The 25,792-nt window shown below is 43.4% G+C and overlaps 2 protein-coding genes across 5 annotated transcripts in view; both read left to right on the forward strand.

The window, feature by feature from the left end:
* Positions 1-2,712: 2,712 nt before the first annotated feature.
* Positions 2,713-17,189, forward strand: ptpn5 (protein tyrosine phosphatase non-receptor type 5). 2 transcript variants are annotated; one of them, XM_068723460.1, is made up of 14 exons: positions 2,713-3,059; positions 6,644-6,750; positions 8,071-8,347; positions 8,856-8,978; positions 9,125-9,220; positions 9,461-9,717; positions 9,898-10,090; positions 10,549-10,633; positions 10,917-10,996; positions 11,205-11,342; positions 11,451-11,561; positions 12,728-12,888; positions 13,216-13,329; positions 14,685-17,189. In XM_068723460.1, the coding sequence occupies exons 3-14, from the start codon at positions 8,078-8,080 to the stop codon at positions 14,776-14,778; spliced, it is 1,722 nt and encodes a 573-aa protein (XP_068579561.1). In that variant the 5' UTR covers positions 2,713-3,059; positions 6,644-6,750; positions 8,071-8,077; the 3' UTR covers positions 14,779-17,189. The 2 variants fall into 2 exon arrangements, with proteins under 2 accessions (XP_068579561.1, XP_068579563.1); XM_068723462.1 differs by lacking the exon at positions 2,713-3,059 and adding an exon at positions 3,069-3,240.
* A 1,567-nt stretch (positions 17,190-18,756) lies between these two features.
* The window catches only part of dusp8a (dual specificity phosphatase 8a), a 40,569-nt gene continuing 33,533 nt past the window's right edge, over positions 18,757-25,792 (forward strand). The window contains exons 1-2 of one of the 3 annotated variants that reach the window (XM_068724113.1): positions 18,757-19,046; positions 25,189-25,586. In XM_068724113.1, coding sequence (XP_068580214.1) covers positions 25,350-25,586 — 237 coding nt within the window. In that variant the 5' untranslated portion in view covers positions 18,757-19,046; positions 25,189-25,349. Of the gene's footprint in view, positions 19,047-19,257; positions 19,392-22,572; positions 22,696-25,188; positions 25,587-25,792 lie in introns of those variants that run through there. The other 2 variants (XM_068724112.1, XM_068724114.1) reach the window with 2 other exon arrangements.

Genomic DNA, 25,792 nt, shown 5'->3' on the forward strand with positions numbered 1-25,792 from the left:
ATTCTGTTGCTTTGAATTTTAATTTACAGTAACACCACATTACAGCAAAATTGTGTCAGTTTGTAGAGCAGCGAGAGAAAATGAGGAAGTGATGTAACAGTTTGATGTTTCAGCTGAGAAGCCGACGGCTCAAGGCCGTCGAATATCAGCCTCTTTTTCTTGTCATTAATTAAGTGAGATGATTTCTTTCTTTCACACTCACCATTTTCATTGTGTGTGTGTGTGTGTGTGTGTGTGTGTGTGTGTGTGTGTGTGTGTGTGTGTGTGTGTGTGTGTGTGTGCGTGCGTGTGTGTGTGAGAGAGTGAGGTCATTTTAAAAGGGGATGAGGAGGAGAAGATAAGGAAGGACAGAGGAGTTCATTTAGTTGATTGGAGCGGGGGAAGGCCAGGCTGTGTGGGAGGGATATATGGACGGAGAGGAGAGGACTCTGAAGTGGGTCATAAATAGTGAAGGCAAAAGGGAGAAAGAGTCAGAGAGTGTGTTCAATACAAGGAGATAGTTTAACAATCGACTTTAATAGTAATGGTCTAAATAATGATAATCAAAAAAGAGATCATTTAAGTTTAAATTAAGGCTTTGAAGAAGCTCAATGCAGTTTCAGTATCCGCTTAAAGTTATTTGAGTTAAAAGTTAAATGACAAGATAAACACTGCTCTCATGTCTGTACGGTAAATCTGCAGCTAGCACCAGTAGCCGTTTAGCTTAGCTTAGCATGAAGACTGGAAACAGTGGGAAGCATGCAGCTAGCCTGACTTTGTCCTGCTCCGCCTACCATCACCTCTAAAGCTCACTAATTAAAACATCTTGTTTGTAGAAGTGTAAAAATAAACACACACAGAGGGTCTGTCAGACTATTTCTTGGCTGGACGCACATGACTGTGGATTTTGTTTTATAGGACAGCGCCAGGGAAGCTAGAGGACTCGCCCCCTGATAGCTACAATAAATAATGCTTATGTGCTTAAATAGTGCCTACAAGTTTAAAGGCACTTATGCATCGGCTTTACTTTTCAGACCCGGAGCTTCCAGCCTGGTTGCACCAAAAATAAAGATCTAAATTCCTGCTGTACGCTACCTGCCCACCCAATAGCCACCAAAGCTGGTGAACATTGTGGATAATTTTGCAGAGTCAGATATTTGCCTCAGGAGTTGGTGGAGACTAAAAACAGACTCACTCGCCAGGTGACCAGAAACACGACTCCAAATGAATGCTAATGTTGCTCATATGTTGTGTTTACAGCTGGCCTGTTTCCGCTGCACCATGGTGGCCATTAAATTAATTATTTAAGCATTAAATTATTTGTCAGCAAAGATTTATGTTTCTTTAATTATAATATGTATACCGTACACTGATGTATAACACAGTACAGTGTACATGCGAAATAGAGCCTAATGTGAATACCATTTATTGTCTTTTTTACTTACATTCAGATTTATCGTGTCAGTACATTGTGAACCTTGCACCACACTTGGCAATGTTATATGGTCATGTCAATAAAACAAATTTGAATTTGAAAAAAAAAGTGACGTAGTGTTTGTGTTTCCAAGTATTTATGTTGATCAGATGACTGTTGGCTGTTTTCTGCTGCTCAGTTCAGAGAGCTGACAGGGAAAGGCTAACATATGGCAAGACAGGAAGGAGGGAGAGAGAGAGAGAGAGAGAGAGAGAGAGAGAGAGAGACAGCATCACACACTGAAGGGAGGAGAGACAATAAATGACAGGAGGTTGTACGGAAACAGAGAGCAACAGAGGAGGAGGGGTTGGGGGTATAAGTGAGAGCAGCGAGAACATGGGGGACGACAAAAAAGAATGAGGACCGGGATGACGATGAGTGGGAGGGGGGCTCAGGAGTGAGAAACAGGGTGAGAGGGTTGCAGAGCCTATAACTTGGAAGCAGAGGAGGTGACAGTGGGGGGGTGTTCACTGCTCAGTGATGTGTTATGATCCAACACCCCTACACACACACACACACACACACACACACACACACACACGCTAATGTGTTTTTGTCACTTAGGAGGACACAGACAGAAGGACTTACCTTAAACGATAAGGTTGGAGACATGTCTTTATTATTGTCAGCAAATCCAGTGTAAAGACCAAAAACATCGTCCGTCCGTCTCTTATTCATTTCTCGTCTGTGGCTCTCAACCCAAAACGTTTTTGATCCAACTGAAGATATAAATCTTAAAAAACGACTAATAATTATAAAATTACATTTTTGGGGGGACTATTTTCAGCTGCGGATAAATGAGTATTTACGACAGCAGTGTATGTGGGATTGACTTGAAATAAACTCCTGGTAATAAGGAAACATGTCACCCGTGCAGCGTTGTGGTTTTGAACAGTTTTGGGGATTGAGGTCTATGGTATAGAGGACTATGATATTAGTGACACAATAAAACGTGTTAGTAGGATACATTTGCCGTTGGATTTGGTGTTTTTACAGGATTTGTTGACAAAAATTAAAATGTTGAATATCATCAGCTTCGTCCTTTAACCCCAAAATGTAATTGTTTAACATGTGGGAGCGATCCTTTGGAGGCGAGACTCAGTAATGTGGCTGTGTGAACAGATTCATGTGCCTACAATGTGATTAATACACACACATACACACACACAGTCTCTCTCTCTCTCACTCTTTCGCTCTCTCTCTCGCTCTCTCTCTCCAGCTCCCTCGCTCGCTCTCCCTCATTCTGGCTCTGTTGCCAAGGCTACCGTACAGCCTCTTGCTGCATATACCTAGACGAAGCTGCCGCCTGTGGATCTCTCTCTCTCTCTCTCCCCTCCAGGATACAAACAAAAGAAAACCCTTCAGACTTTTTAATTCCTCTATTTCTCACACAAACGCACATTCTTAGATTCTGCCTTTCCTACGCTCACACACGTCCTCTGCCTCTCGCTGTCAGTCTGTCTCCCTCTTACATGCAAACACGTTCCCTCTTCTCCCAGACAGAGGAGCAGTAAAGGGATTGCCGTGGTTTTTGGTGTTTGGCTCCTGGTCTTTGGCTCAACGGGAGCAGAGCAGCAGATGGCGATGTGAAGACGGGCTCAGCCAGGTAAGAGGACTTATCCTAACCAGACTTAAGGCTCTGGGTGAATGACTGTTCCAGCCCTCCTCTGCTCCCTCCGTCTCTCCCTCATTCCCCCTCTGTGGCTGTGCGACATGAGGTGAATACCAATTGCTCAGCAAAGCCCCCACTGTTCATATGGCTGCTGCGCTTCCCTGGCTGTGAAAAGGTAGGGATGTGTGATGTAGCCTCTGTATGTGCATGTATATTTTCTCATTATCAAAACTGATTATTTACCAACAGGTTGGTTCTTTGGTGGTGCTCTCACTGAATGTTTCCTCTCTCATCTATTATTATTCGAAGCTTGATTTCCTCTGTGTTGTATCATGTCTCTGTGACAATGTGGGAGTTACCAGAGCGGGATGCAACAGTCCACCTCCCTGGGTGATTCATTACTAATCCATCCAGCTCTGCACTGTGTGGTCGCTCTAGCTCTCCGTAGCCATGTACGTGATATGAATGGTGTTTTGTCTTAGCATGAATGACTGCCAGAGAATGCCATTCCTGTACTGGTGTTTTGATGCAGTGCAATCATGTAACGCAGTCCTTTGTCACTGGGAATCCAAATGTATCTTCAGCAGCCTGTGAATCAATTTCCTATGCAGCACATTTCAATTATTCATACAGTATAGCTTAGGCTGAATTGTAAGTTTATACGTGTGTTAATAAAATTTCTCTTTCCTGGAGCTGCTCTGAGAATTTGTAGGAGTGAATGTAAACAATAGAGCTGATTGATTATCTGTCTCTGGGATGTACATGAGGAAGCTGCAGGCTTGCTAGGTATTTAATTCTAAGGTCATTGTGAGCTTATGTGTGTATTGATATACCAGGATGTTATCTGTGTGAGTGTGTATGACAGAGAAAGGTTGACAAGGCAGGTCTTGGCCCTTGTGACTTTCTCTCAAGTTACCATCCCGTCATCGCTTTCAGTAAGAGCTTCCTCTTACCCCGTCTCCCTGCCACATTCAGCACTTCGACAACATGCTCGATACTTCAACCTCGACGCGCTTTTGATTCACCTGGAAAGAGGAAATGCTGCTCTGCCTGAGAGTTTTGCTGTAATGGCGGGGACAAAGCGAAGCAAATCCTGCACATTTATAAAGATAGAGCAGATTTGAACACATTATGTTTCCAGACGGACATGCTGGGAGCCTCAGGAATGTCCATTAAAACACGAGCCAGCTGTCACCAAAAGAGAAAAAAATATATAAACCAGATTAATTCCTCTTGTTCCTGATTGCAGGAACTGAGCTTTACACAGCTGTCAGCAGACAGCGCTTCCTGGTCCTGTGGTTCTGCTGGGGCTTATTGTATGGCTCCGTTCAGACTCAGCTGGATGTTGGGTGCATTGAATGGACGCAGATCAATGGAAACACTACACACATACTCTATTTGAAGACTGAGGGGGTGGTGTTTGTAAGGACCCAAAGACAGTAGACCTTCAGTGAGAGTGAGGCTGAATCTGTTGTCAGGATTCATGACATATTTGCCATGAATCCACTTTTCCCAATCAATTTTTCCCAGTATGCTGTATTATGGCTAATTGGAGTTTACGTATCATTAGACTGTCAGAGGTGTTCAACTTAAGTCAAACTGCCTCCCTCTACGACTAATATTCAGCTCGTTACTGCAGCTCGGTATTGTTGTTTGATTTTGTGTAATTTTGAATATCAACTTTATTGTGAGCTCCCCAACAATCGACAGGGACATTGTGTCTGAGATTAAAACAGCCGGTTTGTTATCATTTATGGGTATTTATAAGAATCATCATCATCGTTCAAACCCACAGAACTTTATCTTAAATTCTGGTAGGGATTCCAAAGTCTCCAAAGGTACCAAATGTGTGTCAAATGAGGCTCAATTTTGGAGAAAGGTGTACAAAATGATGAACAAGACATGTAGAATATTTCCATCTGACGGATTGTAAAAACAAATGAGTCTTGGTTTGTGTTTTTTTTGTCAGTTTTAACATCCTATAGCTACAATGAAAAGCTGGAACATGCTGATACAGAATACATAAAACTGACACTTTCATGACACGAGGCAACATTTTAAAATAAAATAAAAAACAAAGAGAAAAAAGGGTCAAATATAAGGCCTTATTTACCATTGAGGACACTGAGGTCATGTCCTCAGTAATGTTTCCTGTACTCGGGGGACTTCGCATTTTGTATTCTGATTTTAGTATTTTATATAAATTCTGCAACCTCTGTAAATAAGAATGTATTTATTCTAGAATTCCTGTCAGTGAGAAGAGAGTTTGACACATGTTGGGATATAAAATGGTTAATCAAATGTCAGACCTTAGTTCCGGTGTCTTGTCAAAAGGTGTGAATCGTGACCTCAGTATTTGTAAAAATCCAAGCTACAGCCCTGGTAAAATGTACCAAACATTTCACCAAGCAATCACTCAGCAGCCAAAGCGAGCAACAGAAAAAACAAAGATATTTACCTCAAAGAATCAAAACAAAGAGAGGCCGATATTTTCTTTTCGACAAACGTGAATATTGTCACTGCTCTCCCAGTGCAGATGTATGTTTGTGCTTTTCATATTTCATGCAGTGTGTCTGCCAAAGTATGTGTGTGTGTGTGTGCTACAGTATATGTTGGTCGCCTCAGTTACCAAAACACCAACCTCACTGCGTCATTGCCTCAGACAACCTTCACACACATAAAAAGAGCTGCTTTTCCTCCCATTCATCCCGCCATCAACTCATCTCCTCATCCATCTATTGTTTTAAAACGGAAGTTAGCTGAACTTTCTCAGCTCCTCTTATACAACACAATCTGTGTGTGTGTGTGTGTGTGTGTGTACGTTATATGTGTGTGTGTGTGTGTGTGTGTGTACATTGTATGTATGCACGTTTCCATGACTACAGGCCGGCCTAACTGGCGTCATCACTTCAAAACCACCTTCGCAGCAAGCAAAGAGAGATAGAGAAGGACTCAAAGCAGCTCCCCTCTGGTCAACACCTGCACTGTCTCTCTCTCTAACACACACACACACACACACTGAGACTCATCTCCTGCTACTGGTGTGGTCTCATATTCCGCTGAGCTCACCTCATTCGTTCAACAGGGTCCAGCGGCACAGAAGGAGAGGAGGGGAGATGAGAGAGAGGAGAGGAGAGCAGAGAAGGCTTGACTTCATGCATACTGATTCGACTGGAGCAATCTAATGTATTTCTGAGGGTGTCTGCTTAGTCTGGCTCAAATCATCCCCGCCTCGTAGGGAGGCAGAGAGAGAGAGAGAGAGAGAGAGAGAGGCAGAGAGAGAGAGAGAGAGAGAAAGAGGCAGAGAAAGAAAGAGAGGGGGAGAAATATTGACAGTTTACTGTGTCACCTTACATCACCATCCTCCGCTCATGAAACCACAGCTGGGAGCTGACAAGGGTGCTACTCAGACCTATCTTTTGATGGAACAAGATTCCCAACCTTGACCAGTTGAGTTTGAGTCTCAAGGTGTCTCTACCGTATGTGTTTGAATGACCCGTAACATATTTCTCTTTTCTTTATTTTCAAGTTTTCAACACATGAGATGTAGTGTTTGGCTGTTGTCTTCTGTCCTTCAGATTTGACTCTGCCACACAATGGCTGACAACGGCTGGTTGCCACGGGATACAGGATTTATCTTGATCATGTGATCTGACTCCCACCAGTTCCCTGCCATCTATCATAGGTGAGTCATGTGACAGGCTGTTCAGTTTTTTGATATCCCAGTAAGCCAACTGGAAAGTCATTTTCGTCTGCATTGTTAGTTGTTAGTCATTGATGAAATGGAAGAAAAAAAAAATTCCCAAACTCGCTGCTGACAAATTTAGCCATCAGCAACACATTCAGATAAAAGTGATTTGTGCGCAAACACTACACTACCACTCACACAGGCCTCCGCATTCACACATCCGCATACACCACGTGGTGGTAATCAGCCAAATGTACAAAACACCTTTATTAATGGTTGAAGGACAAAAGTGCAGGGCGGAAAAGGGCTTTGAATACACTGCTGACTGATACAGAGAGGCTGTGTGTGTGCGTGTGTGCGTGTGTGGTTGTGTGTGTGTGTGTGTGTGTGTGTGTGTGTGTGTGTGTGTGTGTGTGTGTGTGTGTGTGTGTGTGTGTGTGTGTGTGTATGTGTGTGTGCGTGCGAGCGTGTGTGGTTGTGTGTGTTGTCAGTAGATGATAATGCTCAGGACGAATGAGAGGGATGAGAGCCACTCTGTTGCCAGGCGACGGACAGGGCTGTAAACACGCTACCCCTGACTCATCTCTCCACAATAGAGCCTCTCTCTCTCTCAAACACAGGCACACACACACACACACACACATTCACCCAATAGAGTCCAATCTGAGGGAGACAAGAGGATCCGGAGATGAGAGCCACTCCAAGCCGCTTAGCTATACATCTGAATAGGCCTGTGGAATAAATGCAACTCTCTCTGTCATATCCACGCTCATTTAAAAACACAACCTGACAACACCGCCTGACAAACACAGGCAACATGTAATTGAACTAGAAATCAATACGTAATTTTGTTGAATGTGTGATTGCTTATGAAAGACAATTTAAAGTAGGACATTTCTTCATGTTATTCATGCGGGATGTCTTATAATCTAACACTTTGAAAAAAAAAAAGAAAAAGAAAGAAAACAACAAAACAACTACCTGCACTGGACTTTTTGTGTTTACTGTATAAGGGGTTAAAGGTGCTTGTTTAAAAATTATGAGCAGATCAATGATTGATGGATTATCCCCACACAGCTCTCAACATGGCGATGGCTACGCTGACGGCTAACAGCCAACGGTGCTAACAGCACAAATGGTGCAAACAAAGGCAACAGTGCAGACAGAGCTAACAATGTTTACCTGGAAGGGAACCGGAGGGCTACTCTTCCAGAGCGACTTAATATTGAATTTAGCACCTTTAAAGCAACAACTAATGCATACACTGTATTTATCTTGTTTTAACAGTGTTTTTTTTGGACTATCTTCATTTAACAGGGGTATCATGACCCGCCGGCTGAGCAGCTCCACCCGTTCCCACACTGAGGACTCCATCTTCCTGAGGCCCGACGAGGACCCCGTCTGGCTAGATGAGCCCACAAAGACTGATAAAATAGGCGATGGAGCCCCTAAAAAAGACAGACTCCCAAAGTGCAAAGATGGACCTGCAGGGGGCCAAAGCCCACAGGGAGAGGAAGTGTTTATGCACAAGGTGTATGCGCTCGTCATTGAGATCTACTGCTGGGCTGCACTGTTCGCCGTCTCCCAAGTCACGGTATGCGAATGGGTGTCAATTGAAACCAGTGGAGAAAATCTTTACCTGTTTGATTTTTTTAAACTTTTTAAAATTAGATTATGGTGGCCTTCCTGCACAAGCTTTGGTTTTCAGCTCAGCATAGACCAGTAAAATCCACAGTAGTTTAACTGCAACATTAGCAATGCAAATGGAACTTGAGTACAAGGTGTTCTCTCTTGAACCTTATTTTTCCACACAGATTTTCTTATCATATGCGTCGTTACATTGTCTCCAAGGTGCTTTGGTCGACAGCGTACTTGGTACAATTCTTGCCCGAACTCAAATGTTTGGGCTGGAATTGGACACTTTCATTACCATATGTAAAAAATAAATAAATAAATTAGGGCTTTGTAAACGCAGCAATGATTGTGTCAGTTTACATATTCTTTATGCCTGCATGATAGGCCAATATTCTTTTCTTCTCAGTTCCTTTTCAGTGCATGAATGACAGGTGAGTTCACAGTCTGCCTTCCCTCTCTCCTCCCAGGGGTACTGGGTGTTTTTTGTGGTGGAAGGAAATGGACCCCTCTCTTCCATCTACAAAGCCCTGCAGGTCATTGACTTCTACCTTGGCTTCATCTTACCCTGCCACCCGATTTTTGGAATGGACGTAAGTGTCCGTCCTGGAACTCACCAATAGAGCTGTTTGTTTTGGATGGAGAACGCAAAAAAAAAAAAAACTGAAGATATGCTGACTCTAGTGTTGGCTGTGTCTAACTGCCTCTCCCCCTGTCTTTTCCTCTCTGCACTGCTCAGTCCATAGTGTTGATGAGGGAGGTTGTGAACACCAAAGAGCACAACTGGATTGTCCATGGAACTGCAGGCACTGGCGTGGCCATCTGTGTTATCATGGTAAAACACTGGAGAAACCATTCAATTCCTGCCCATTTATTTCTGCATGAATGTGAGAAATATAGTGGATGTTGATTTTTTGTAATTCACCATAAAGAACCATGACAACTTTGGAAGAAACAAGATTGACTGGATTTTTCACTTTATTCACAAATTGGCCAGTTTCCTGCTTGATTGATGCGTTTATTGGCTGATAAATGGATACACGTTCACTGCTCTCTTCCATTAACCTCTCTCCAGGTTGTCCACATGGTGTGTAAGTGGCGTTACGGCACTGGCTTGTGGTCGTCAGGAACTGTGTCGCGGGACATTGGTGATCGGCGTCAGTCTGTGAGCCGCCAGCCCTCCTTCACCCTGTCAGAGTGGACAGACGCTCAGGAGGATCTGCTGGACATGGACCCTGAGCCCCAGACGCCGGTCTTTGACATAGGCACCGACACCAGGATGGAGGGAGATGCCGCTACCCTCACCGTCACACCAGTGGGGCTTCAGGAGAGGTTAGGGTGGGCGGCAGAGGGCTGGGAATATTTTTGGAAATAATTGACAGACAAAAGTTTTATTGTGACTCGTTTTATTTGTTTGCATATTTATCTGGAAGACAAACGCTGTATACTTAGATGGGTAAACCCGTACTGTTCAGCTAAATGCATTTGTATGATTCAATATGTATCACACAGGAGGGGCTCCAACGTTTCCCTGACCTTGGACATGTGTACACCGGGCTGCACTGAGCCCTACGGCTACGGAGCCCAGCTCTCCCCCAGAGACCAGACGGCTAAGGAGTACCTCCGACAGGGAACAAACACCCTGACCCCTGCCATGCTACACACACGGGCCATAGATGACCAAAGCCTGCAGGCTGAGTTTTATGTAAGTGCAGCAACAGCAGCTCACCCACCTACACGCTTTAAATTAACAGGGATGAACAGAGACTCACCGGAAAAGATGTACGCTGACACACACACACATAGACACAGCCACTAATGCACACACACACACACACACACACACACACACACCCAGCGGAGCTCTGCACACACCCGTAAGCTTTTCCACTGTGTGTTAGTGGGCGAAGGAAGGATAGATACAGGCGTATTTGCATACGAAAACCCACAGAGGATCCTAGTGTCTGCTAGGCAGAAAGATGCACGTTCAAGACCACACACAAGTAGTTTGTAGAATCACATCACACACAATGAAGGCCAGTGGATGACTTAATTCATGTTGGATATAGTTATCTTACAGTAGAAGGCATGGTTAGGACTCCCCCCCCCCATTTCTGCAAGGACTGATTGTTATTGCACCCATTGTTCTGTATCCATCGGCAGGAAACTCCCATGAACTTTGTGGACCCTAAGGAGTACAACTACCCAGGGCTGGTGAGAAAGAACCGCTACAAAACCATCTTACCCAGTGAGTACAGCTGCAACACGAGTCGGAACAGTCAGTAAAAGAGATTATGCCGTTGTAAATATTGTGAAAACTGCTTTTTTTGTGCTGCTCCTCCTGAATAATTTCACATGCTCATCAACTATTTAGCTGGGAAGCGTTTGTAAAAGGTCTGTCTCTGTGCACCAGAATATTGATATTCACACTGAGACACAGGATCACAGCATCTTATTCTGCTGTCATCTTTTTGAATTACAACAAATCTGTTTCTCTTTCTTCATGGTAACCTCCCACTGTCGTCCTCCAGACACACACAGCAGAGTGATCTTGAAGTCACAGGATGAAGACGATTTCCTCACTACTTACATCAATGCTAATTATCTCAAAGTAAGTGAAAAAATGTGTATTTGTGAGCTCTTGTCCCAGCACAGCTTTGTGATGTAGCCACTTTATTCATGCTCCATGGATAAAACCTTGTATTCTCAATGTGTCCTACTGACGACTGATAGGAACTGATTATATGTATATAACAAGACTGGGCATGTGTGCGTGTGTGTGTGTGTGTGTGTGTGTGTGTGTGTGTGTCGCTCTGCAGGGTTATGGGGATGAGGAGTGTGCCTACATTGCCACCCAGGGTCCCACCGTGAACACAGTGGGGGACTTCTGGAGGATGGTGTGGCAGGAGAGAAGCCCAATCATAGTGATGATCACCAACCTGGAGGAGAAAAACGAGGTCAGGCCGGGCGATGATGATGATGGATGCATTAATGGATAAAGGAACAGATAAGTTGATAGTCGGATGGGTAAAAATTTCCACTTCACTGTTCATTGTGTCTCGCAGAAATGTGCAGAGTACTGGCCTGAGGACACTGTGACCCACGAGGGCATCGAGATCACTGTCATCACAGTAACCCAGGAGGATGACTACAGTCTGAGGGTGTTTACTTTAAAGGTAACACACAGAAAGACTGTTCAAAATAACTCACAAAAAGGGAAAATACAGTGCACAACATTGCTGAAAACAAGTTGAGGGGTGAGTTCAAACCAATTGCAAAACTACTATTTTGGCATCATGCTGACTTGAAGAAGACTTTAAACTAAAACATGAGACCATAATCTCATGTTTACAATGTTTACTGAGGTAATAAATCAAGTGAGAAGTAGGGTCATTTGTTCTAAACAATCTGACTTGTTTTTGCAGCCAGAGCAGTCGCCCCCTGATGTCCATTATAAAGCATGCAAGTTTAAGACACTTCTGCATTGGCTTCACTTTTCAGACCCCAAGGTTGTCGCCTGGTTAACCATCTTTCGGACAAATTCAAATTTTGACCAGACAACAGTACCGATGAAAAGTTCAGGGATTCATCCTGAGGGGAACATGTATGTGTGTACTACACTTCATGGTAATCCATCCAAAAGTTCAAAACATTTCACTGAAAACTACAATTTAAACCTGGTGGCTCTAGAGGAAAGGTCACAGAATAACAAGAGTCCTTATGATTCATCATTGACCATGAATGTCTCGAACAAATGTCATGGCACTTCATCAAATAATTAGAAAAAGATAGATTTGAGTGTGGACAAAGTGGTGGATCTACAGGCCAACATTGCCATTCTTGCCACACTACCAATGTAACTAAAAATGCAACAGGAATTTATATTGAATTTTGGGTCATGGTGGCATTGGCAGCAAGCCAAACATGATAATTCTGTAAATGTAGCCTGCATCTGATTACTAAACACCAGGGGATCATTATATATCTGTGCTAAGTTAAAAGCTGTTTTTTAATATTGTTTATCTATTGGATGAATGATTATTGTCAGACACTGATTATTTTACAGTACGGGAAAGGGAGGAATAGACTATAAAACCTTGTTTTCAAAACCCTTACTCTTTTTTGTCTTGCCGTCTTGCTCTGCGTTCATTGTTGTCGTAGCAACTAACACCAAGGTAACAATTTGGGTATGCATGCAGAGCAACAGGCTGATCAGAAATCATTCTCAGTGTGTCTGTCTCATGAACATCTGTACGCAACATGATCACGTCAGTATTTTATGTCTGAATACCCGTCTCTGTGTGTGTGTGTGTGTGTGTGTGTGTGTGTGTGTGTGTGCCAGTGTGGGGGAGAGGAGCGCAGTCTGCAGCAGTACTGGTACACCTCGTGGCCTGATCAGAAGACTCCAGACAAGGCTCCACCTCTTCTGGAACTGGTGCAGGAAGTGGAAAGGGCCCGAGAGGAAGCCCCGCCCTCCAGTGGCCCTATAATTGTCCACTGCAGGTACAAAAGTAACATGTTTGATATATAAGGAAAGATAAATAGTTAAAATGTGTTCCAATGGCTGCGTCAAAAGGCCTATATTAACACTATTTTATTAATATACATGCATAGGTAAACTTGCCCAGCTTAATGTTAGAGGAACACTTTTTACTGCTGTGATGATAGAAACCACTTGGCAGAGCAGAGCATTTGTCTTCTTCCATTTCTCTGCTGTCTGATTTCCTCTGGGAGGATTTGACATTAATCAAATTAATGGTGTGCTAATCAATACACCAATCCATCCATTTTCTCCTGCGTCCCTTTACCCCTCTAACTTTTTGTCCGCAGTGCTGGAATTGGTCGAACTGGCTGCTTCATTGCCACCTCCATCCTGTGCAAGCAGCTGAGGACTGAGGGTGTGGTTGACATCCTGAGAACCACCTGCCAGCTCCGTCTGGACAGGTGAGATATTCTTAGCCCTTATCCATGCTCATGTCTTTCTTTAGTTCTTGGCATCAAATCTATGTTTGTTGTAGGAAAAGAGCCTACAGTCTACGTAGATTCAGTTGATCTGGTTTCAAATGACGAGCTGCAGTAAGTTGTTGTGAGCTCAATTTTCAATAGAACAACCATACAAAATGAAAGTTTCAACCAGTGTGTCCACAACCTTCTTGCTTTATGCAGCGTAATTTAAACGGTTTTTTTTTGTGGTCATGTGGTCATGAGGTAGCCCTTGAAGTTAGTTAACCAGAGTCTTAATGAGACAAATGTGACCTCAAATGTTTTAAACTACAAAACATTTCAAGATCTTTCTTTCATAATAGACTTTGGAACTTGTTATAGCAGGAGAAGTATGTGAAACTAATAACTAATTATGACTTTATTCCATTTAAGTGTCCCAGTAAGACATTTTAGCTATTTTACAAGCACAATAACTTTGCTCTGAACCAGGCACACCCAAGTAGAATGCAACCATTATAGCGTTATAATTTACACCTGTGTTTGACAAGTCAAAATGTCATGGTCCGTTGTGTTGAATGGTCGTTTGAGAAAATTAGATAGACATTTTATTCTTTGCTTGAGCTGTTAAATGGTGACCCAGTTTTACTTCAATGCAACAAAACAAAATATTCTAAAATACAAAAAATGTTAAATTTAATCTGAAAAAAACAAAAAACATATTTTTTTTACTTTAAAGAATGCCATACCTAAGATCTAGCATACTTTGCTCTTATACTTTAGCCATACTCTATACTAAAAACAAGAGTCTACAGCTATGCTACCTGCTTTGTGAGACTGGCTTCTGCTACTGAGCTTAATGCTTACGTCAGCCTGCTAACATGCTCACAAGGAAAATGCTAACCTGCTGTGTTAAGCAGGCATATGTTTAGCATGCTAGCATTTGCTATTGAAAAGGAACACAAAGTACAAGTTAGGAATTTTGCAGGTATAAACCAGAATTATGGATTAATTCAACTGTTTCCCTGATGATTGGGCTAGAGCTAACGTTATGGGTCATCAAAGTTAAAATAATTTGTACTGTGGAGAACTCGAATGGCTTTACCATATGTCATGGCAATCCATCTAACAGTTGAGATATTTTGCTCAAAACCACAAATGGTGAAAGAGGAAGAGTCAGAGTCACTACAGTCATAAGGATGCACAATGTTGTGCCAATCTGTCTTGTAGATGATGAGATATTTCACTGGCTAAGTGAAAACCATGAATTTGTCTGCAGGATCTCATGGCAATCCATTCAATAGTGATATCTGACCAACCATTCTGTGTGTGTGTGTCTTTCTGTGTATGTTCCTCAGGGGTGGGATGATCCAGACGTGCGAGCAGTACCAGTTTGTGCATCACGTCCTCAGCCTGTATGAGAAGCAGCTGCCTCACGCTGCTGAGGAGTAGAGTGAGCGCTACAGCCACACCCAGACCGAGACACACCACTGTACACTGTACCGCCTCCAGTGGTATGCACCACTGTACCTAGCATCATCTCAATCTCACCCTTTAACAAGTTCCAACCCTGTAGATCTCTTCACCCAAGGCAGGCTCGTTCAGACAAGACTGAATGGTTGACACACAATATGTGCGAACTGTGTCTCCATGAGCAGAACAAACATAGGGATCAAACCCTAATCAGACACTTAAGTGATCCACACAGTCCTGGAGAGCCGTAACAGTTAGGCCCCAAAATAATTCAAGCCAACTCCTGACATCCTTTCATTTGCACTATTTAAAAAATAAATCACATTACTGTTAATGACTATCAGTCATCAAGGCCTCATTTAGTATTCAGCCCCCTCACATACTGTATGTACAGTTATCAAGGTTAAACTGGAGCTGATGTATAATCAGTTCACCTGCAGCTGTGTCACTTTGCTGTAAGGAGGAAATTCAAGTTCTATCTCCCAAAGTTAGTGTCAATGACAAGGGCCCATGCAGTATACTGTAAGTGCCAGCATAATTCAAATCTACGGAGAAATGATCAAATGCCAGCCTATTATTAAACACCATATAGATGTAAAATTTCACATGGAATTTAAGTTAATTTACATCTTTTCTCATTCACTCTCATTGACTCTCACTTTTAATGTAAAAAACAACAACAACAAAACATGATAGAAGGCCCGTTTCAACTTTTGATGCATTCAGGAGCCACCTCATCTTCAGGTTGCATGGTGCTAAGTGTTCATTAAAGGCATGTGCAATGTTATGGAACATAGGAATGTATAACAATTAGGTTATTAATTAAATAATTAGGATTTCTGTGCAATCTACAGTATTACAGTTTTAACATGCTGCCTGTGCAGTCCTCATGGCCCATGATGTTTACAGTAAACAACTCCTGCATTAAGGCCACATAGACGTACAGTCAGAGGCGTCACAGAGCTGGAGACACTGAGGGGAGACAGAGGCCAGAAATAGAATCAGACCATCTGAAAAATCAATGCAAAAGCCCAGAAAAAGCTCTGGGGAATCTGACATGTACACACAGGGAAGTGTAATGCACAGGAAAGTAAAAAGTTGCATTAAGAAAATAAAATGCATGTATTGATGACGTATGGTCACATAAAGCTAATCTTCTTGCAAATGTCCCTTTCCCATCATTATCGCCCTCAGAGTCACATGCTCCGTGATGCCTCTGCTTTCAACAGTAGCTTGAACACATCCGTGAAGTAAGAAGCCCATGATTGTTGTATAGACAGGCCAGACCTAATCTGTATGAAGCACAATAGACCAACTAAGGTTGTCTCTGATGTTCAGCTGTAAAAGTTCTTTTTTTTTCCCGTATTGTGTTTTGATTGTGTTGAGTTTAATGGATTGCATGTGCTGTATGGGACTCCATAGGTCCACAATCAAAGCGACGTGATTGGTTGTCCTGCTTTTTGTTGTGTAAAAGGGTTTAAGCCTATTATATTGCTTGCTCTCGGCCAATGCTTTTGATACAGTTTGCTTTTGTGACACCAACCAGAGATATTTTTAGAACATTTTGATACAATCCTTTCGAGTAGATGCCTTGTGTATATTTCCGTTTACACCATGATGGAATGTAGCTCATACTGTGGATCAAACCATCGGTTTATATTGCAAGATTTGACAGAACAAAATGTGACAACTACCTAAGTTACCTTATGGTGAAGAAAATAAATAGATTATGTTCAGTCTTCAGTATTATTACTTTATGCCTCTAGGCTTTGCTTTAATATGCTTTGCTTTCTGTGTATGTTTTTATTGTTTTTCTTGGAGAATTTTACCTCAGACTGAGTTTTTCTGCAGTCCACACTTGATTCCATCTGTGACTCTAGGCCACTCTCAGTTGACAACACGAGAACTAATTGCTATGTGTAAGGCAGCTAAAACAGTGAAGACAGTTTTCTATGTAACAAAAATCAGATTAAAACAACTTATATCTTGACTCAATGCATCAAATCAACAGTTTTGAACATTATCAGAGGATGGAGTTAACTGTGTGGGCTCAGACCAATTTACAGACATCAAATAAACTAGCAAATTAAACTGCCAAAATTAACTTTTACCGGAAAATAAGACTGGGATGGATAAGAAAAGCTACAATTTTTTGTTAGACTTTTGACATAATCCTCTGATAATGTCCAGTGTACTCGATTGAAAAGCTATTATTTTGAGTGCTTATTTTCTATGCTTACCTGGTCCTCCTCCGGTGATCAAAATGGGGATGATGAAATAGCCAAACAATCAGACATACAACCAACCAGCAATCAGTATTCCTCTTCCCTGCTACAGTATCGCTTTAAGTTGTGAGTTTTTGCATCCAAATAAAGGTAGATTTTCATGAACCTGTGTTGCTCTCTCTGTGACTCTCAATCACTCAACAACACACAAAGCTCCTGTTAAACCGGAGCACCAGTGGAGCTGATTACTGTGGTAATAAATAAAAAGTATGAAATTTGTAATCAAGAGATTTAAAGGTTTATGACAAAGCTATATTGGCTTTGTGTTCTTGAGACGTGATATCCACTACTGCACCCCTTTACTGTACCGGCACCACAGAGTGCAGTTAAATATTTCTACCACTTGGTGTCAGTATATACAATATAATTACACATACTGCCAATAGCTTTTTTTATCCTGCATTCATCTGCCAGCTCACTGACACATGTATTTGGCAGAGCAACAGAACAAAGGCTTTCAATCAAACAAAAGAGATTAGGCCTTTTTCACGGCAGACATTTTGACATGTCATAGTAAGGAAAAGTACAGGTGTATTAAATACTATATTGATAACACTTAATACCATTAACGGTATGCATTCCACTGAGGCATGTTGGATCTCTGGAATTGTTTAGTCAATGGAACTGAGCCATCATGACTGTTATCATTATCACCTGTGCTTTTCCTGCTAAAACATGTCAAAATGTCTGCATTGAAAAGGTCCATTCATGATACTGAACACCCACTTATTTCAACTGTTTTATTAGTGGTTAGTACAAATGTGATACTGCGGATAAGTAAATGTTAATTTATATTGCCATATATAAGATCAGAATGTGTTTTTGAAATATTCTTGACGTTTCTTAAAGCCCTACATACCGATAACACACCCACACAGGTGTTTTCACTTATGTTCCCAGAGCTTTTCTCAGGGCCGTGTGAGCTACAGACTGTGCTCTGTTGGCATCCCCTCACTCTCCTGTTAGTTCTGTTGTTGTAAATTACACCTCTACCCCTCTATTTAGTACACAGTGACATAATGTAAATCCCAGCATAACCTCACCCAGTTTTCACCTAATTAGAGGTATAATCAGCCAGGGTAATTGAAAACACCTGTGTAGGTGCAGCCTTTAAATCATTAAAAAACATTGTTAATGATGCAATACCTGTGAGAAAATCAGGCTTTATTGTGTCCACATAAAAACACAAATTCAGCATTTGTATATTTTTGTAGCAATATGAGTGAAACAAATAAACAACTCAAAACAACATTCCTGTGGGGGGGGGGGGGGGGGGGGGTCATTATGAAAGAATATAATAATCAGCACATTATGACGCAGATTTGCTTGAAAAACAATCTCATGTTAGTGGTAAATCTTGTTTTTTTTCCTCACTGGGACTGACTTCTTGTTATGGCAGCCCAGTGACTGCGCCATAGACTGTGGACTGCACGAGTTATTGCGCGTCTTCTTTAAAAAAGCCGGACTGTCCCTTTAATCCGCGGATCACAACGTTGACGTCACCCTGTCCCTGAGCCTTCTCCCCTGAGCCGCCTGCGCTGATTGGCTCGAGGTGACGTCAACCTCATAGTCTTTTCCTTTTTTCCGCTCTCCCTACTGAACCATGACCTCATCGCTTTAGTTCAAGAAAGTGCTAAAGTGCACCTTCTGTAACTACACCCCCCCTCCTCCTCCCCAACAACCACACACACACACACGTTTGAGCTATTACCTAGCCTAGCAAAGCGAATATATCCCTCCACGAGCTGCCAACGTCAGTTGACCGACTACCGGGGAGGTTTGTTGCCTGTCACCGCGCTTTCATGTCTCGTTTGTTCCTGGCGGTGTCACCCTCTGTCAGCTGCACTGCCCCCCGCCACACAGCCAGGTAAACACCGGCCAGCCCCATGAAGACACCGCGGCTCTCCCCCCTAACACACGGAGGCCAGTTGAATAACACACAGGAGCCGCGTGGAGCCCGAGGTGAGTGTGTGTGTGTGTGTGTGTGTGTGTGTGTGTGTGTGTGTGTGTGTGTGTGTGTGTGTGTGTGTGTGTGTGTGTGTGTGTGTGTGTGTGTGTGTTTATGCATTCGTAGGACGTGTTGTTATCTAGTGTGTTGCTGCCCACAGAGCTAGCTCACGTTAGCAGCGGTTGCTCGCTATCTGTGCTCGTGCCCCCCCTCCCGCTGCTGCGGAGAGCCTGTCAGCGTGCACTCCCCCCTTTATGTGCGCTCCCGTCTTATTATGGGAATTAAACCCGTGCAGGCTGAAGTTATCGATTCTTCTATTTTGACCGACATCTGGTCATTTACCGTCCGACCATTTCAAGGTAGGTAGAATACGTGTTTTATATATATGTTTCTGTTTAATTTGAGCGCTGTTGTTCATAATCATCACAGCCTGTCCGATCAATGGAGTGGTTCATTTTTCGCATGCAGACATATCCACGCGTCATAACAACATAGTGCAGGTTTCCCACTCAGACAACGCGCAGTGAACCTGCACATAAACGTGTATTTAAATTTTGCTTGATGCTATTCGTGCAACGTTTGTAAAGGCAATGGCCGCTAGTCTGCATTGTGTTCTATTCTTATTTCTAATCTAGGTCGGTTTATTATGGTGCGCTATGACCGCTTACCGTCCATCATTGTTATTATCGTTATCAAACAGGCCACAATGTCCCATGCATCTCTTTGTGCTGCCCCATCTCTTTATTCATCTCAATATCTGAGGATATGCAGTTTTTGATGAGGGGATTTTCCCCATTTTTATTTATACGCTATTTATAGCTATTTTATTCATGTCAGGTATTCTTGGTATTATTTTCATCAGTATCATGATTATTGTTATGTTAGATTCCTATGTAGCCCCAGTTTGTTATATGATCCTGCAGTTTGCAGCAGCCTACTGGGAGAGTATTGATCAGAGGTCACCAGAAGGCTTTATACCAGGTTATGTTGTTTACAGTATGATGATGCTTCTGCTCCAACAGGGCTTTGACCAGAAATTGATTTTGTCCAAATTACATGATCACCATAACAGCACTTCTCTTGTTGCACTATTTTTTTCTCCCCATGGAGCCCATTTCCGTGTTACTCACTCCAGGCCTGTCACTCTACTAAACCTTTTTGTTATACCAACACATTTATTATTCACATCCAGCTGCTGGAGTATATTGCTATCAACCACACAGGCATTCATAAATAAGGGTTTGCAGATGAAATTCAAGCCAGTTCACTCAAGTAGATGTTATCGATTAGTCTATTGACAGAAAATTGCAGCCATTTTGATAATCTATTAACTGTGATTTTATTTCTAGAAACTAACCAAACATTAGTTCCAGCTTCCCACTTGAGGATTTGCTGGGTTTTCTCTCTCTTATGTGATAGTAAACTAAATGTACTTGGGTTTTGGACTGTTATTCAGACAAAACAGGCAATATTTACACAACAACTCGGATTATAGGAAAATGAGATTAGTCAAGAGAACAACAGATTTAATGATAGTGAATATAAATGTGTTGTTGTAGCCCTCAACTCAAGGTTATTTTCCTTAATTTCAAAGACATAACTAATTTAGTCTTAGAAATAAGCGAATGTAACAAAAGCTGTCAGGAAATAGGTTAGAAATGCTCTTATCAGACTAGATATCTAATACCTAATAACTAATCCAGCAGTGTTTTGAAGTGTACAAGCATACCCAAACACAATCTGTAATTCCTGTTACTTCATTCTCCACTGTAAACTGGTGACCCTATTATCCTCCAGCAGCCCCGTGTTGACGGTGTTGGCTTGAAAAACCCTGCGGAGTCCCTTGTTGTGGTCGCATGTACTAAAAAAAAAAAAAAAGAAAGTGTGTAAACACACTCGGATGCAAGCTTTCCGTTCATGAGAGAGAGCTCGTGTCACAGGGTAAAGGGCGGGAGGTGCTCTGATGATGTAATTCTTTGTGGTCTAAACAAAACATTTCATGTCTCCCATTGTATAAACCGAAGAGCCAGCTTTTCATATCGGACTACTCCAGGCTCTGGCCACAGGTGACGTTATGCAGGGAGTTAATGAATAACCTGGATGGTATTACATCAGCGCTGGTTGCCCTCCAGTTGCTCTCTTTGTGTTTGCTTCTCTCACTGATGTCTGATATGGCAATCAATCCACAATACGGCATTATTGAGCTATCGTCACGCTTAGCTCATTGTTTTGTATGAAGGGCCTATGAATATGCCTGCATGTCTCTGTTTTATGAAGATAAAGTTACTTCCCCAATTTCTTTGTTTTATTGACCTATTACAAAGAGGCTTCCTTCATTATCAGTCTTTTGTTATCAGAGAGTAACAGTGAAGTCTGTTGATGATGAAACAAAGTAAATAAGAATCGCACCTGTTTTGTACTGCAGGTCAGACATGAGAACGTTAACTTGCCTCATACTTTTTCTTGTAGTAAGGGTTGATACATGTGTAAGCTTCTTTTGCTTTTAATGATGCACAACTGGAAGTTCCATTGCCTCTGAGTCGCCGTAGGTAAATTCAGATATTCAAATTCCCCAACAACGTAAAAACAAAAAATCCTTCAAAATGAACCTGTTGATCGGGTTCTTCTGCCTTCAGCCTATAGGTGTAACTGCATCGCTTCATCTTCAAGATGCACACAACCTTGTCCGCCTAAAGTCTTTGGACTTTGTGCACTTGGACTTCATTTTTTGGAGAAGCGCTCAGATGTTGTAGAGTAGAATGGGTGAGAACAAATCATAACTTCAGTGTTTTCATACAGCTCAAGTTGTGAGAATCTGTTTACATAAGTGTATGCAGCTTTGTCAGCTTTAGCTCCCCCCCTCTTGCATCCTGATCCAGCATCAGCACCAGTAGCATCCCATCATCATCATCACCACCACCACCCTCCCCGTGCCCCCTTGCTCACCAACCGGGGCTGTTTCTATGGCAACAACAGAATCTGCTCCGGGCCTGTACACACTGTCTCCGTCTCTCTGCCTTCTCTCCTCTCGGCTTGTTTTCCTTCTGTTCAGCCAGAGCCTCACAGCAAGCTCCTGGCTGCTGCCTATTTTAGTGCGAAGGGCTTGTTTGTTCTTTTCCTGATGGGGGGAAGAAAGATGGTTTTACATAAGTTTGTGGTCGTTATGCTGAGTAAGCATACTGAGGTTTGCGCTCCCTCTTTGTAACATTTCTATTTCCCCTCCCTTTCCATATTCTGATTCCCGATCTCTACCTTTCTCTCCGTTTCCTTTACTCCCTCCTCTAATCCCCACTCTTTATTTCCCATCTTGGACCCACTGAGAGCGTCTTAGCGACGTAGAAGATGCAGAGCACCAGTCTCTCCCTCTCACTGTACCGCGCACATGTAAACCTGCGCACTCCGCCCCTCCCCGTCCCCCCGTTCACTGCACAAGAGCAAGAAAGGAGAGTGATCGAGGAGGAAGGAGGGATTCAGAGAGAGAAAAAAGTGAGAGAGGCTGGGCGAGCGTGGTGGGGAGAGCAGTCGCCATTAGACATATGCAGCGTCAGATATTGTGCTCAGCAGCGGAGGGGGGGGGAAACAGAATAGAGAGAGAGAAAGATTCACACCCCTGGAAGCTGTGTTGTTAGCTGTCTTGGCTAAAAGGGCTCCGCGCCATAAAAGGTATGATATAACAGGTGATGGGGCAGGTCGTAATGTAGCATGCAAGCGGCTGTTTGTAGTAGGGGAGCGCTGGTGTTGCTGCGGGGCTTAATGTTGCTGCTGGGGGTGCACATTGTGGGAAAAAGTGAGGGAATGTCAATATGTCTGCATGTGTGCTGTGTCGCTGTAGGTCACACAGTTGTGCCTCGTTTAAAGTGTTAATGCAGAAATCCGCATCCAGTCATCACTGTGACACAGACGGGCAGATGAGGTTAACTGGATTAGATGTAACTGCGTTGCTTTCTTAAAAGAAGTCTTCACTGTCCGACTTTACTCTCTTGTCTTGTCCCAGATGTGTCTGTTATGCCTTGTTTTTGTCTGCACAGCCATGCCTTTACTGTACTTTCTGTTACAGCAGCAGTTTGGCTGTGTTTACAGTGCAGGCAGTTGCTGCTGTCTATCTAGACGTTCCTCCGTGTTCCTGTGCTGCTGCTGCTGCTGCTCTTGCATCAGGCAGGTTGCCAAGCGGTAGCAGCAGCAGCAGCAGCAGCAGCAGCATGTGTGCATCTATGTTCAGGCTCGGCCAGCAGCCTGTGGGAGATACAGGCCTCAGCAGTGGGTGACGGAAAGTGATTATCTCGGTGATCCGTGGAGGAATGATACGTGTCCTTTTGCCGTTATGAATAGCGCTGCAACGCGATCCACGTCTCTTTAAGTTTGATGCAGTCGTCTGCAAGTTAGTTTGTGAGTGTTTTTAGCAAAAAAAATCCTCTTTCCCCCCTCAGTCTGTCGCTCAGCTTCTCCCTTTATGTGTCTCCTTTCTTTTCATCTCTGTCCTCCCCGGCTCAATCTTCACAATTGTCCCCTCCCTTACCTTGGGCTGGCCGAGTTGCTGGGCTGAAGAGACCCCCCGCCCCCAAAATCTCCCCCTGCCTCCCCTCTCTCCGCGGCAGTGGTGTCAGAACAGAGGTGAAAAGTTGCAGAGCTGCCTGGATGTCTTCCCAAGACACCACCGATCAGAGGACGCCGTTTCTCTACATTTCCTCTCTCTCCGTCTCTGTTTTCTCACCCACCTTCTCACCACTGTTCTGCTTCACACAGACAGGTCTCTTCTGTTTCTATTAGCATAACATGACACATTTCTTTTTGCCTTCCAAAAAAATAATGCCATTTCCCCGTCGTCTTTTCACCCTCTTTGATTTTTTTTGGAAGTGAGCATATATATTGCTGATATTATTCGTTTGATGGTGTGTTTCTTCTTTTAAACGGTTTTGTGTTTTTCTACTTCACCTCCCTCCGCTGTCTGTCTCTACATTGTTATCTGTCGTACTCTCCCTTTTCAACCGAGGTTTAAACTTCCATTTAGGCTTTGGGGTAAATGAGAGGAGGCCCATTCATTTTTCATGACACTGTGTGCCTCCTAGATGAATAAAACAACACGACTGCATTCACATTCTGACCTTCTCACTTGTCGCATGACACCTGGTTAACCAAGGAAATGGTTTTCAATCCACACAGGGTTTCTGTTGATATGTTCAAACAAATGGCACTTTGGTTTTTGCAACGATTGTGTGTAGCCTAGCACACTTTTGCACATGCAGCCAATGATCTCTCTACCTTGATGAGTAATTGTGTGTGTGTGTGTGTGTGTGTGTGTGTGTGTGTGTGTGTGTGTGTGTGTGTGTGTGTGTGTGTGTGTGTGTGTGTGTGTGTGTGTGTGTGTGTGTGCGCACGTGCGTGTGCGTGTGTGTCACGTTAAACGTACAAGCGCTGGTGACCGTGAGCAGGTCTAAATATCAGAGTGATTAGTGATAGACAGGAGGAGGCAGTTCATCAAGTTTATGGGCGTCTCTCTGTAACACACACACACACACACACACTTTCACGCGCATGCATGCACAGGATGTCACACGGGCCGTTTGCCTGTGTCCAGACCTGCTCTCTGAATTCCCCTTGCTTAATTTATCTCACGCCCTCAGTTTCCTGTTTCATGAGCTACCTAGAGACCCTCGATCAACAACAACCAGTCCTCACACACACACACACACACACACACACACACACACACACACACACACACACACACACGTTTTATTGTTGTACATGTCTATCTTAAGTCTTTGGCTTTGTGTTTGGATGTGTGATATTTCTACACATCTCAGGACTGATACATCTCAGGGGATGATCCAGTTGGCTTTGAAGCCTTTAAATAACTTTTTATATTCATGTTTAGCATTGTGGCTATTTTTGGTGCTCGAAGTCTGCCAGTAAAAGATAATACGATGCATAAAAATACAACGTGCACTTGACTGTGGTTTTGGAAATTTACACGCAATAAATTCTGTGATTGGTGCTTTGCAGCAGTGGGGTTTAAATGATTGTATTTGTTGCACTGGCATGAGTGGGCTGAAGCTCAGGGCGAGAGGTGGCCGTGCCCTTACTGTCTGATCATCAGCATCTCAAAACTCACAGACTTTTCTTCTTCTTCCTCTTTGTTTGTCTCCTCTCTTCCAGGCACCATGGATCTCTCAGCACCTGCTTCGTTGGTAGCCTTCCTCCACTGACCTCCTCCTCCTCCTCCACCTCTCCCTCTCTCATCCACCTCTCGTCTTCCACACACCATCCCTTACCCCCACCCCCACCCGTGTCTGTGACCGCTCCGCCCCTCCTACAGCATGGCAGGTGAGAAAGGGCCGACTAAGCGAAGCGCTATGGACATCAAGCGCCTGGCGAGCCTCATCCAGAGAGGAACGGGCCGTTTGCTGGTGATCGACAGCAGAACCTTTTCCGAGTACAATGCGTCGCACGTGCAAGGCGCGGTCAACGTCTGCTGCTCCAAGCTGGTGAAGAGGCGACTGCAGCAGGACAAGGTGTCCGTCACCGAGCTGCTGCAACCCAACGGCAAGGTGAAGGTGAGCAGACCTGACAGTTGTTGCTTTTTGTGTGGGAGGATGGGGGGCCGGTGATTGGAGAGCCTTTCCTTTAGGTGCCATGCTGGATTCAAAGCTTCCGCCTTGCTGATGAAGACAAGACACTGGATTCCTACCATTTTAATAATCTGCCACATTATCCCGACAAATTGTCATTTTACTTTTTGTTTTTTGGACAAACTAAACAA

The sequence above is a fragment of the Cebidichthys violaceus genome, unplaced genomic scaffold, assembly GCF_023349555.1.
Source record: "Cebidichthys violaceus isolate CVI_PGR_0920_01 unplaced genomic scaffold, fCebVio1.0.p SCAF_3, whole genome shotgun sequence".
Lineage (NCBI taxonomy): Eukaryota > Metazoa > Chordata > Actinopteri > Perciformes > Stichaeidae > Cebidichthys > Cebidichthys violaceus.